The sequence below is a fragment of the Neopelma chrysocephalum genome, unplaced genomic scaffold, assembly GCF_003984885.1.
Source record: "Neopelma chrysocephalum unplaced genomic scaffold, ASM398488v2 Primary Assembly neopelma1_44, whole genome shotgun sequence".
Classification (NCBI taxonomy): Eukaryota; Metazoa; Chordata; class Aves; order Passeriformes; family Pipridae; genus Neopelma; species Neopelma chrysocephalum.
This window is the reverse complement of record NW_020897703.1, coordinates 18097554-18111088: the sequence shown is the minus strand read 5'-3', so window position 1 is coordinate 18111088 and position 13535 is coordinate 18097554. Positions and strand designations below refer to the sequence as shown.

General features: G+C 40.3%; 1 protein-coding gene across 4 annotated transcripts in view; it reads right to left on the bottom strand.

Moving 5' to 3' along the window:
• The window catches only part of RBMS1 (RNA binding motif single stranded interacting protein 1), a 151949-nt gene that overhangs the window by 80615 nt on the left and 57799 nt on the right, over window positions 1-13535 (bottom strand). Inside the window, exon 1 of one of the 4 annotated variants that reach the window (XM_027678767.1) lies at window positions 13115-13246. The exons of 2 other annotated variants lie outside the window; for them this stretch is intronic. In XM_027678767.1, the coding sequence (XP_027534568.1) occupies window positions 13115-13177 (63 nt within the window). In that variant the 5' untranslated portion in view covers window positions 13178-13246. Of the gene's footprint in view, window positions 1-12558; window positions 12664-13114; window positions 13247-13535 lie in introns of those variants that run through there. One more of the 4 variants, XM_027678768.1, reaches the window with a different exon arrangement.

Below are 13535 nucleotides of genomic sequence, written 5' to 3'. Positions count from 1 at the left end.
GAAGGCTTAATGGAGCGATAATTTTTCCAGCATCATTTCAGAAAGCTGGGACTAGGATACTCCAGAACACAATTCTTAGTGTAGTACAAATACTATTTAATCCCATTCAGCTTGGATCAAGCAGGCTTGTTAGCATTTGCTCAGCATCAGTCTCAACAGATCCAGGCTATTTCTAGCAAAACCATTCTATTGCTTAATGAAAGTCACTTTGGGCAGCACATCTACATCCATGGCTCAGAGAGCTTGACTTTAGGTCTGTTTAAAGCACAAAGTTCCTGAACACCAGTTGAAGACAATCTGTGGGTGAACTCTTGGATTTTAAGCCATAACAAATAGGAACACAATACATTTAAATTAAAAGTAGCGGTAGTAAGAGAATCTAACCAATTAGTAAATCTAATTATCTTTATGCAAAATTATTAAAAAAGTAAATTTTCCTAAGTACAAAGGATTAAGGGTGCACAGAAGAGAAGGAGTTGTGTCATATATTAAGGCAATTCACTACAATACTGTGAACACAACAAATCTGGGGACTTGATAAAACACAGCAAGGAGTTTGCTAAAATCAGCATAGCAAAATGCAGCACATGAGCCTACTTTTATAAATAGCAGTCTGCTTCTCCTTACAAATAAGGAAACTGGTATTCCTTCAGTAGGATGAAATTCTTGAAGTTTCAAAGGTAGGCAAGATTAAAACCAAAGATTCATCCATAAAAATGAGAGCAAGATTTCCAAAGGCAGATAACTTTAGATGGAGCTCCCCAGTAGATGTCTAGCTGCACATTTGGAATGATTTGCCTGCACTGACCTTTGATGCCTCAACATAGCATCAGGTCAACTAAGAACAGCACAGAAAGCTGAAATCTTTCCAACATTGCTGATAGGGTGTTTTTACATGGAAAGTCAACTCCTGATAAAAGTTGTGAAGTAGAAACAGCATTTTCTGAGAGATCAAGGATGTACGGATAGTGAAAAGGGCAGTATAAGGAAGTCAAAAAGCTTTAGCACTGGTGGTTAGATCTGCTGGTCTGATAAACTAGCTTTGGTGCAATACCAAATAAAGAACAAAGATGACTTTGCTGGTCCTGCTGGCAGCTCTGCTTTCAAGCCAACCTTTACCACAATTTGGCTGAGAAGAACAAAGTGCGATGGAGGCAACTGCAGACCCACAAATCAAGATGGCAGTTCAAGGAATAACTTGAGCAGACATTACTGCCCAAAAGCAGCAGCCTTGACCCCACAGCTGGTCTTTCTCCCTCCTGGTGTCTCCCCCTTGCTAATGAAAAGAACAAAGAGAAAAAAAAAAAAAAAGGAAGTTCAGACTGCTTCTTTTACCAATGGTGCTGACTCACGAAAGTGGTAACAAAACACCATCAGGCTGTCAAACAACCAGGAATTAAACCAACATTTGTTTTTCATACACAAAATAAAGCAACTGTAGCAAACACATGTGGTACCTCTATCTGTAAATGAGCCTTACAAGTAAGGTAATAAACAGCATGCACAAACCTGTCTCCTATAAGTCAGTAAAACCCTGACATCTTATGCAGCAATGCTGCTCTGGCCTTAGGGTCAGATTTTCCTTATAACCTTATCTGAAACAAACCCAAGTCAGTCTTTTCTCATTCTTTAAAGGATGATGTTTTGGTAGACGCTTATCACTTACTAGATCCAATACTTTCTGACTGCTGAAAACATCCTATTTTCTCTTTACAAATTATGATCTTGTCCAAAATCCTTGTGCATGCAATTAAAAAAATCCCCCATGTCAAGACTTTTACTTATCATTTCCTGTTCTTTTTGATAGCTGTAATTTATATTTGAATCATGCAAGAAGAAGAGCTGTTCTAACTCACTTTCTTAGCCCTCATCAATTTTCCTCAGATATTGCCTTCTATTTTGAAACTTCACTCTTGGTTTGAACCAAGAGATAAACTTTTTTTCTGTGAACTGCTGTTTTAACTCATGCAGCTACTTTTTAACTCTAACAGATTCTGAATTCTGAGAAAAGTGGTTTTAAGTGGTTAAGAATACCATTTAGGAGTCTGAATCTCAAGCCATACGACTTATTCTAAAATTAAAATGTTGGAGACTTCAGAGTGCATGATAATGAATGATTCCTTTTACATCCAAAAACTTAGTTCTGAAGTTCAGCTACAAAGATTTAGCAGCTGCATGCTGAGCAAATGCAGGATGCCATTCCTTGATGCATCCAAATAGCTGCTGGGGTAAATGTCTGACTCCGCAATGAATCACCGTCAATTCTGAAATGAAAAAATACAAGAATTAAGTAACACCTAGGAAAGCTTCCAGATGTACTGCTAATACAACATTTTAAATATATTAGAAATTAACTGCCAAGAAGAACTGGCCCTGGCAGCACAGATAATAGTTTAACTCAGGCGTATAAGTGGTTATAGCTAAAATCAGAGGTGACACAAGTAGTGCTTACAGCTACAGTCACCAATGTATTTAGGAGCCCATGTGGTCAGCAGGCCATGCATCAGCACAGCTGGTACATACAACTGCAGCACCTGTGTGATACAGCCTCCACCTCTGGATGGTCAAGTCACTTTAGCCACGTCTGGTGCTATGTATGGCTAGAGATGACAAACACTGTGTCAAACACTAGTCAAGAATAAACCAGTTCATTTGGGCACAGAGCCCAGCTCATCCACAACTTTATTAGTCATGTTCTTGTTCTTAGTACAAGAATTCAGCTGAGGAATCATACCTCTGAACACATCAGAAAGTTATAGATAAAGGAAAATACTTTTAATAAGTACACTTGGAATTGATAATTGACTTTAAAACACTGAAGTGAAAGAGAATCTGCCCAGATAATTGTTAACATTTTAAGATAAATTAATCACTTTGCCTCTTCTTACTGCACAAACACAGTGCTAAGCAACTGCTTTCAGGTTTGTCCTACACAGTGGACAATTTCAAGAAAACACATTTTTAATAAGAATATTCATCTGCGCTTTTCTTAGAAGAAATTCTACCTTATCAATCTGTTCAACAGTTGGATGTTTAACACTAATAATCTTGTAAACCATTGTTAGTTTGCTACAACAGCCACAATAAAATGAAGTTGAAAGACCATGTATTGCATTTCCTTAAAACAAAAAATAAACCTAATATTTTAATTTTGAAGTTATGCAATTTAATTGGATTTCAAAGTTAAAATGGGAAAACAGAATACTAGAATAGACTTCCCAGTGGAACAAAAAAAAAAAGGAAAAAACCCCAAACCCTAACGAAGTTAATTTCATAAGAAAGATAAGGCCATAAAACCACTAAGGCTATCCTGATTAAAATTCTGCAAATTCTAAGCCATTGAACTTCAGGGAGTTATTCCTGTTTTCAGTAATATTTTCATGGTTGACTCTGCCTTTTTGCACAACAAACATCTGCTTAGAAATAAGCTTAACTAATGCTAACAGGAAAACAACATCTACTCCTTTCTAAAACTAGAGTTCTAGATAGTTTTACCAGTCCAGTTTCTTGCCAAAATGAACTCTGTCATTGTTGATAATCTGGAAATATCAATAATAGTATTCACATGAACATTCCCATAGACTGCAAAGAAACTACTTACACAGTGACAGGCAGAATTTGAACATGGAGTTTTATCATTCTGAATAATTTGCTCTACCCTGAGCTTCAGAGGACAGACTTAAACACATACATCTATATATGTATGTGTACATGTGCATATGTTTTTTTCAAGATATTTAGTTCTAATTGATGTAGTATCTGAACCATTTGCAGATGTTAGTACATTTCTGTACAAAATCTATGAGAGGTAGGAAACTACTATGAACAAGTACCTTTGACAAGAGTCAAACGTTAACAGTTTACCTCAGATTATCCAAAATATTGGTGACAGGACAATTTGAACTTCAGGTCACCATCTTAATCCCTATGAATAAACTTTATAGGTGTGGCTGACCTGAGACTTTTATTATCACCCAGGACAATGACTCAACATAGAACTTATTTCAGGGAATGAAGAAGGTGGAGATGGATTCAGTCATTTTGAAAGACAATTGACTGAGAAATGTCACACCAAAATAAGGTCTTTTGATAGAAACATAAAACACACAGATGGGCTAGATGCTTTTTTCCATCATCTTATATATTAGAATACAAACCCATATATAAATAATAGTAAACCAACAATAATTAAGTTGCAACAGAAACGTTAACCAGAAAGTATGAAATGGTCAGGACCTTCAGAGCAGGGAATTCCCAACAACTTATCAGAATACATAAAGAATGGTTACATGAAAAGCCAGAGTGCCTTTTCTAATGACTAAGCCAGTCTTTAGCCCTTAGTGACTTCTGAGACCACGACAATCCACACCTGACAGTTCTATGTTTGCTGGCACTCTGACAAAGTCTGGTTCCAAAGTTAACATGATTTTGTCACTACAGCAATTAAAATATTGACATAATGCTGAAACAATTACTTCCTTAACCATTTCCATCTTGCATTAGCCTCAAAAGGATTGTAGAACATTGTAACTGGGAATGGAGGCAGCTCTTAGGGCACTTCAAACAACTAAAAAGCCCCTGCATTCTTCTACTAGTGTTGCAGTGTGCCCTAAGTTTAATTAGCACCTTTAACCAACTGAAATCCTATACAGCGAATTACATCTTGGTATTCTTCACCACTAAAGTTACTGAAGCCTTCAAGCATACTCTATAGTTCCTCAGTACTATAGGATACTTCTGGTTTTCTCATTTCAAAAATTGCCCCTAATTCTGGAATATTTACACATATACATGTATATTGGAAGCGTTATCATTCATATTTTTGTTTAAGCTAAACACTGTAGAAATACTTTTTCTAAAACCCAGTTTTGATAAGTCTTTCTCACAACTAGCATTCAGAGATATGGAATGCTGAACAAAAGCCAAAAAACGTCCCTGTTTCAAAGGTTAGTAGCCTAACTCAAATGTTTTTTCCAAATTATACAGAGTACTTTCAAATGAGCACAAGTACTATCATAATTAGGATCAGGCAAGCCAAATAGATTGGGTGGAATAATATTAAAGCAATTTAAATACTATTTGATTCTGTTGAATGTAAGTTTAAGCCCAACCCATGGATACACCAACTATTCAACTTGGGTTTCTCATGGGGGAAATTCAGAAGTCTTCTGGTTCTCTGTCTCAATAAGCACTTATTTATGCCAGCAGTCTCACCCCATGGAGTGGCACCACTGGGTATGTAAATATGCACTGGCATAAGCAAGAGTCTTAAAATTCAGACCCATATTTTCAGAACTCTTCTTGAACTCTGGAAGACAGACCACTAAACACTTCAAAGGATCTTGTCCTGCTGGTGGTTGCTTTCATACTAGACAGAAATCAGTGGAACTGTGTGCCCATCTCTGCAAAAGCCCAGGTTTATCCAGTGTGGGTGCTGCTTTCCCGGGCTGGCAGGAGGTACGTTCCTGGCCATGCCATGTGTTCATAGATATGTGGCACACCCACTCTGTCCGTCTGCTCCCACAGCACAGCTGCAGTGGGCCAAGTTAACACAAAGTTGTACTGTATGTTATTTCTACATTACATACTTCAAAGAGTTTCATGTTGTAATAGGTTATTTAAAACCTTAGCTAAATGATTAGCTAAGCTAAGCCAGAACAACATACACATCCATGTAGCAATACAAACAGTTCCAAATGGGTCACCATGGCCGTGCTCAAAGGTGGGCACACAGGCAACACACAGCTGCCAGTCACCTGCAGAGGCTGGAGTGACAGGGTCTCCTCCAATCCTATAGTAGCCCACTGAAAAATCTATTGCACCTCTGTTTAAAGCATTATTAGCAAATTATACATATAAGTAGAAAAGAAAGAAAAACACCATAAGACTTGAAATTCATTCATCATTTCATAGCATGAAATCTCCTCTGCAACACACCAACCACCTCTTTAGTGCTTAGCTGAAGAGAACTCCAAAGCCTGGGCAGGCAGCATTGTACGTGGCAATGCCCAAGAGACATCATTACTTCCAAAGCAGGTAAAAATAACCTATGGTCTGGTGAAAGAACGCTGAGTGAAAGAGGCATCACCTACTTAAAAAAATAAAACAAAACCTCTACCCCTCATCTTTGAGTGGGTTAAGTATGAAAGGAAATACAGAGCCTTAAATCAGAGTCTCTTCTCTGAACACAACTCGAGGTAACACCACTGGACAATAACCAGAGTCCCCCTGGGAAGACTGGAGGTCATGCACCACAGGGCTGCACACAAGGTAAAGGAAACCTTCAGGTCTTGTACCACTATTTTGTTTGGGTTTTTTTCCATTCCTTGGTTTTAAGAATTACATATTCTTGTTTGTAGATTTGTAAACAAGGATCTGCATTTGATTTTACCCTTACCTGCCTGGTGTTTTGAGTGATGTCAGATTATTGTAGTGGCACAACCTGACAAAGTTTCTGTGGGTCAGGTAAATCTTAAAACAGGATTGTGAATCACCTCAAAGGAGTGAAACGTCTACGAACACTGCTTCAGATTGTCAAAGATAACTGGATACTCCTCCACGAAGTTGCAGCAGCCTTCCTGGGAGCTGGTAACACCACAGGCATGAAAAGTGGCCTGCAGTGACTAACAATGCTGAGAAAACCTCCCTGTAGCTCATCCAAACTCAATCCTGAACCCTGAGATTTCACTCCTCGAGCACACTAAAAAATGGAAGTGTCACACACATACCTTGAATATCCTAAAGGACTGAATTCTAACACTGTTATGCTGTAGTACCCAAATGACAGAATGTATGAGCTGTAGTTAACCTAAGGAGTCATGTTTCCACTTTCTTGAAGCAAAGCACCATATGGTAGAGGAGACTCAGATATAAATGAACAGAAAACAATAGATGGTAAGGAAAGAAATAAATTCCCTTCTCATCTAAGCAGGGAAACAGAAAAAACCAAACCAGAATAGGTGTGAAAGTGCCACTGTCAAAAATCAATGATGAAATAAAAAGTTACGTATATTTAGCTGCTGTAAAGAAGTACGTAATTTCACAAGCAGGTAAGGCTTAAGCTAGACTAAGTCTTATATTCACCTTGCCCTGGTGTTTCTGCTGTTCTTCAACCAAGGAAAATAAAGCCCAAATGAGGCTCCCCAGAACAATATGCTATTTGTTTCCACTGCAACCTCACAAAGTTCTATCAACTGAATAAGTAAATTCTAAACACCTCCTCTCTATTTGTCACATCATTTTTCTAGAGTAGAATACTTTAAAAAAATAAGACACACCAGTGATTTCCTAAACAATTATAGGTAACCGAACAACACAGCTTTTACGAGGACACATGAACAAAAAGGTATTATTATATATTATACTATTATATATTTGTACATACCTGTAATAATCAGCTTTTATTTTGCAACCGACCATGAAGCTGATATATCTTTATACTATATCACAAATTCCAAAAAAGACATTTTTGAAGCATTGCAACTGTATTTCTGTTTTGAAGAGCTTATAAAACTTCAAAATATTTGCTAGGTATTTTTTAAGCCAGTGCATCTAAGTGCACAGGTTAGGTCTTCAAATTGGTATAAAGTTGTAATGTTAAATATCAATTTACACAAACAGTAATAAAAGTTATTAAATTTAAACTGCTAGAAATAAACTAACTCAAAAGACATGAACCTAGTTCATCTTGAATCTGTTTAAAGCAATCCCTCACCAGCATTCAATTACTTCAACTGCAGTTTAAAACTACTTTGTGTGTCAATACACAGCTGCAGCTACACTGCCTTAACTGCAGTCTCTTGAGGAAAACAGAGCTAAAGCTGTGCTAATCACAGTAACCAGTCCCTATAGCACTTTTTTTTTTTGTTGTTGTGTGTATGTTTCCAAGTTGCTGGGTTAGGAGGCTTGTGCTTATCTAATTCATGGTTCCCCTCCACGTTTCTCCTCTATTTCTAACTCATCCCTTCCCCTTCCTGTTGCATCAGGAAGCTGCAAATACAGTGACTTCTGCAGGGCTGTTATAATTACCACAGTACACCGCAATTCTGAAACTTACGCAAAATAACTCACAATTACTTCAACAACGTTTGAGAACTTTTAAATGTGCTTCTATTGGCTTTAGAAAATTTCTGACCAACACACTTTATCCAAGATCAAAACATCTCTATGCACTCTTCATTAGTACTACAGATTTATAAGCCTTCACACTGTCCAGCAAGGAAGATGTTTTTAAACCAGATGGATGCTGAATAAGAGAAAAGCATTCATAAGAAGCTGGAAACAGATCCATGAGGGAAAGCCAGTAAAAAAGGTTCCTATTCTCCACTGACTTCTTTTGTTACTCACCATCTCATGCAACAAGCAAAGGTCAATTTTAATCACGACTTTAAAAAAGGGGGGGGGAAGCAGACCAAAACAGTTATAATGTCAAACGATCATTATTTTTATTTACTTGGTTGCAGCACTGTGCGGATGTTCTAGGAGCCATCTCAAGCTCTCAGGAAAGGATTTCCCCCTCCCTTCCTTCCTTCCCCTCTCCTCCCTGCCAGCACTCCTAGTTTAAAGGATCTAACCCTTCAGAAATGTGTTAACTCAAGCAATTTTTTTTAACAGTTGGAAGTTTCAGGGGAAAAAAATGAACCCAAAACAAAACAGCAGATGTTCGAGACACAGACTTCTATCTTCCCTTCCATATGAATTTTAATGGCAAAGAAACATACTTTGAACAATAACACTTACAAAGTGATAAAAATATATTGTTCACCCTGTTAGAAATACTAAACAAAACCTTCAAATTGCTAGAGATAAGACAATCATATCACTTTTCATAATCTATAACATCATGCCTGACAAGATAAGGTGCTTCCTTTTATTTCTTTCATTCACATTTTGTTACAAGTACAGAAACCCACTGACTGAGCAGTTTTGCTCCCTTGAGAATAAAGCAGAACTTCACAAACAATCTTATAGATGCACTTTAAAAATTAAAATAGCTGGTACTTTATACAGGAGTTTAATCTTGTGAAATCCAGGTAGACCCTTTAACATTGTATACAATATAAAGGAAAATAAAGTCTGTCACAGCAAGCCAGTGATACAAAATTACAATGGTCCTGAAACAAAGAAACAAAAAACACTAATTCCATTTATTTGTGTAACTGAAGATACCTGTTCAATCTTAGGCTCCTCAACCCTCCCTCCTACCCCCAGCACCATCCATACACACAGGAGGTGTCACGTCAAATTGTTCTGGGCAAACACTGCTCCATGGAGCTGCATGTTTTGAGTTATGACCATGCCCAGCTCTTGTAAGTTTAATGAGCCTCCTTCTCACACACACAGGCACCACACACAGTGTCAACTGAGAAATAATAAAGTAGAATTACAGGTGTAGCTTCTTGATAGGTTAAACCTATAGATAGAGTGAAAGGCTAATCTACATTTTTAGCCTGAGACTGGTAAAAGTTTTCTTCATTTAACCATCATTAGAAACCATCTTAACCTTCAACTTTTAATAAAACCCAACCTGTGACATGACACTTGATGTTAACAGAGCTGCATGAAAAGACTGATCAAAACCTTTGTCTGTCTCTCCTTATACAGGCCAAACATCAAATCAGTGTTAAATTCCTCACGTGCAGCTACGCCCAGTTAATCTTCTGGAAAGCAGCAAACTATGTAAATCTCCTTATCCTGGTGAGATAAACATTACGCTCATCAAAATGTAACAAGAACCACTGTTACTGGGCAAAGCTGTTAAAAGGCACAGACACTGGGCTGAGCACCCAGGCTGTGGTGGCAGGACCCCATACTTGCCTCCATCCCAGGCCTCCAGAGCTGCTTCTGGCTTCCTCTCCAAGAAACCTGAGAGCAGAGAAACCTTTCTGCACTAAGCGATTTAAAAGCCCTAATCAAATAGCTGCAGTAGCTCTGTAGATTCAAGGAGCAGATGGCAGGAGAAAGCCTAATTTTCCATTTATGATAATTTTACAGAGTATAGAAATATTTACTCCAGAGGAGCGCCTCCTGATTTACATGAGAATAATAAAAGAGGGAGGAGGGACAGAGAATCATCTTGTCCTCAACAAACCAAGAGCTAAAAAAGCCTGTATTAAGTAGGATATTGTATGTCATTTTGTTTCCTTCGCATTACGGATGCAGACGTGCATTCTTTGCATAGCTCAAGTAACCTTGTTAGTAAAAATATTACCTTACATCCACCTTTTTCAGACAGGATGTATAGCCATGAGTGTTGTAATAGGTTATTACTGCAGATACTCTGTGGCTTTCATTCTTTAACTAGGCCTGCATCTGCATTTCAAGTCAATTCTCAGATGAGCTGCCACTCATTTAAGCATTGTCTAACCTTTAAGCCTGGTAGGAATATTTTTAACATGCCTGTCTGCTTGTAACACAGGAAATCCTTTTGAAAACACAACTTCAGAAACCATATTTTAGTACTCTTACGAGTACTCTAAAAGAGGGAAGATGACCAGCCACTATCCAATCAAATCTGACCTGAAACTGAGTATGTCAACTGGCTCCTACATGCCTGAGTTACAACAGTGTAGACACAGAAGGTAACAAGCGTAATACTATAAGCACAGATTTGTTTATAAAACAAAACATACTTATTTTGGAAAATAAAAAGAGTAAAGCTCTGGACCTACTGTAGCTACATGGTATTTTGTCAATATTTTAAATTAAGGTAGAAATCCACATTACATTACATTGCCTTAAAAATAAATCAAGATTTGCATTTTATCAATTAATCACTCATCTTTTCACCAGAATCTTCTATAGACTCTTAAAAATTAAACAGAACAGTGCTAAATATGAAGTGCTCTTATATTATTCTGATATCATATATATATATATTACAATACCAATAAAGACAGACAAGCAACTTGAAAGACTTTAAATTCATTTTTAAGTTAAAATTGTTTCGGCTTCATATACTGCATGCTGTTAGCATAGGAAATCCAGTTGACAACTTTTCCTACACTATCAGTACCTAGTGTCTCAGCACAACTACAATGCAATTGTCTCAATATGGGTTACACAGAGAACGCAGACACTTCATTTGAACTTTTCTAACTATCGAGAGTTGAAAAATTTGGCTTGCAACACTCTTCAGCACTGTTTGACATCAGCTCGCCCCTGCAGGTGAAGTCTGAGTGAAAGGGAGATCAGAAAGCCAATCTTTAAATGACATTAGTCTACATGAATGAAGTTAATAGGAGTTTTCCATGTACTTAGCTGGAGAAAGGCACAGACCCTGGCTCCTTATGTAGGAAGTGTTTGAGCAGAGAATAGCTACACACTAACAAAAGAAACCTTTGGTACCCAGGGTCTTAAGCCCACATAATACCCCTGCATTCATTTCTTTCTCTGCCTATTGGGAAAAAAGGGTCTGTTTGTTTTCCTGATTCAGTCGGCCCTTTTAGCTCTTTGAATCTAAGGAGTGCACTGTGAAAAGAAGAGCATCTTATCAGCCTGCTCCAGACCAGCAGGCAAACTCACATCCGCACACAAAACACAGTCCTGCCAGCACGAGGCCTGGCCCCACTGCCCTCTGCTCCTGCCAACACCCTGCCCAGTGCCCAACACACTGCACAGCCACTTAAGGGGCCTTCATCGATTAATGGTCCTTGCAGGGAGAGCACAAAATAGCATTTGAAAAATTAGTTTCATTTATAAAGTTTGCAGGAGCACCAGACAAGATCATCAGCATGGGTGTATCTAGGACATTTATTAACAATGAACCAAAACCAGCACACACGATAATCATGTTTTGTTATGTATGGACTTGAACACTTCGAGTACAAGATACAAAGATAACTCCACGCACTGCTGGTCAGCATCTGCAGAGCACTGCTGAGATACCACACCAGTGATTCTTATCAAAAAGCTATTTCTATAACATAACAGGGAGGAGAAAGGAATCAACAATTTTTGTTTAAGCTTCAAGAAAATATGAGAGCCTAACTTTCACTGCCACACAGATCATGTGCCATCCCAACAACACACCAAGCCCATTTCCTCATTATTTATATGAAACCCTTCACCGTGCGGAGCAGTGACATCTGATTTGCTATTTCTGCCCTTAACGTATCCCAACCCCAAACAAAATTGGGCAAACTTCCCCAGTATTGCTGACTGAATCTGTCAAATCACTTGTTTCAACTACTAAGAGCAGCAGACACGGAAGGATTTTTCCTCACCTGGAAAGAAGCCTGCCATAGTATTTTTGGCATGCTTTGTCAAGCCGGGAGCTTGTCAGTGACCTCTACTCCATTTACCCTCTGGCATACACATACAGCACCGCTTTCCCACTAACTTAAAAAGTAAGATTTTTTTTTTATTTTTTTTTTAATTAAAGAGTCAATGAAAAAATAACACGCTAGGCAGAAAATAATGTAACATTAATACCAACACTGTGTGTGTGTGTGTGTCTGTGTAAAAAGCGCAGCCAAAGACAAACGGCCCAGCAAGGTTGTAACCCAACTATTTCAAATATTTTATTTCCAGCGACTACACAAACAAACAAAGAAATACCTCTTTCAGTACTGCTCCATAGATGCGAGTGCTCCAAGCTTTATCAGAGCGATCTCTCTGCCCATAAAATGTCACAGGGTCCCCGGGTGCCCTACCCGGGGTGAGCAGAGGCGCGCCCGAGGAGCGGCGGCGGTTTTCTGGAGGGTTGTTTGAAAGAAAGAACGCGCCCAGACCCCTTCACTCATTTCATGCCGAGCGAAAAACATCCAGCCTGAAGTTTCGCTGTTGCGACACCGGGTCCTTTCTAACCTGTTGCCGAGCCCAGCGGGGCCGCGGCCGCCCCGCACCGCCCCGCACGCCCCGCGCCGCCCGCTAAGGTGACCCGGCGGCGGCCGCCCGGGCACTCGGCAAGGTCACGGCGCGGCTTGTGAGAGGGGGTGAAAAAAAAAAAAAAAGGAGAAAAGAGTTGCTCTTTGTAAATCGAGAAGCGAAAAGGCCGAGAGCTGCAACTCACGCCAGTCGCCACCTCTCTCCCCACTCCTCCCCCAGCACCTCCGGGCTGCGGGGGGAACGCGGAGGTGGGGGAGCTACAAACCCAGACACACGCCTCCCTTACCTGCTTCCGATACGGGGTCCGGCTGCCGCCCGCCGCGCTGCTGTTGCTGCTGGGGAAGATCATCGCCCCGCCTGATCCCCCGCTCCCCCTCGGGATGGGGAGCAACTTTGGCGGCCGCCGGGCTGCGGCGCGGCGGGGCTGCAGGGCGCTCTCCGCCTCCGTGCCTTCTCCGCCGGCTGCGGCTCCTCGCTCCCCGCGCTCGGCCCGCGCCCCGCCCGGCCCCGCTCCGCGCCGACCCTACCCCCCGGCAGCCGCCCCGCCTGCCATCCACGGGCCCCGCTGACCGCCGCCAGCTGCCTCAGCTCAGCTCAGCTCAGCTCAGCTCAGCTCAGCTCAGCCCAGCCCAGCCCGGCCCGGCCCGGCCCGGCCCCGCCGGCCCCACCTCCCGCCGGCCTCAACCACCGCCCCGGACGCGGGAGGG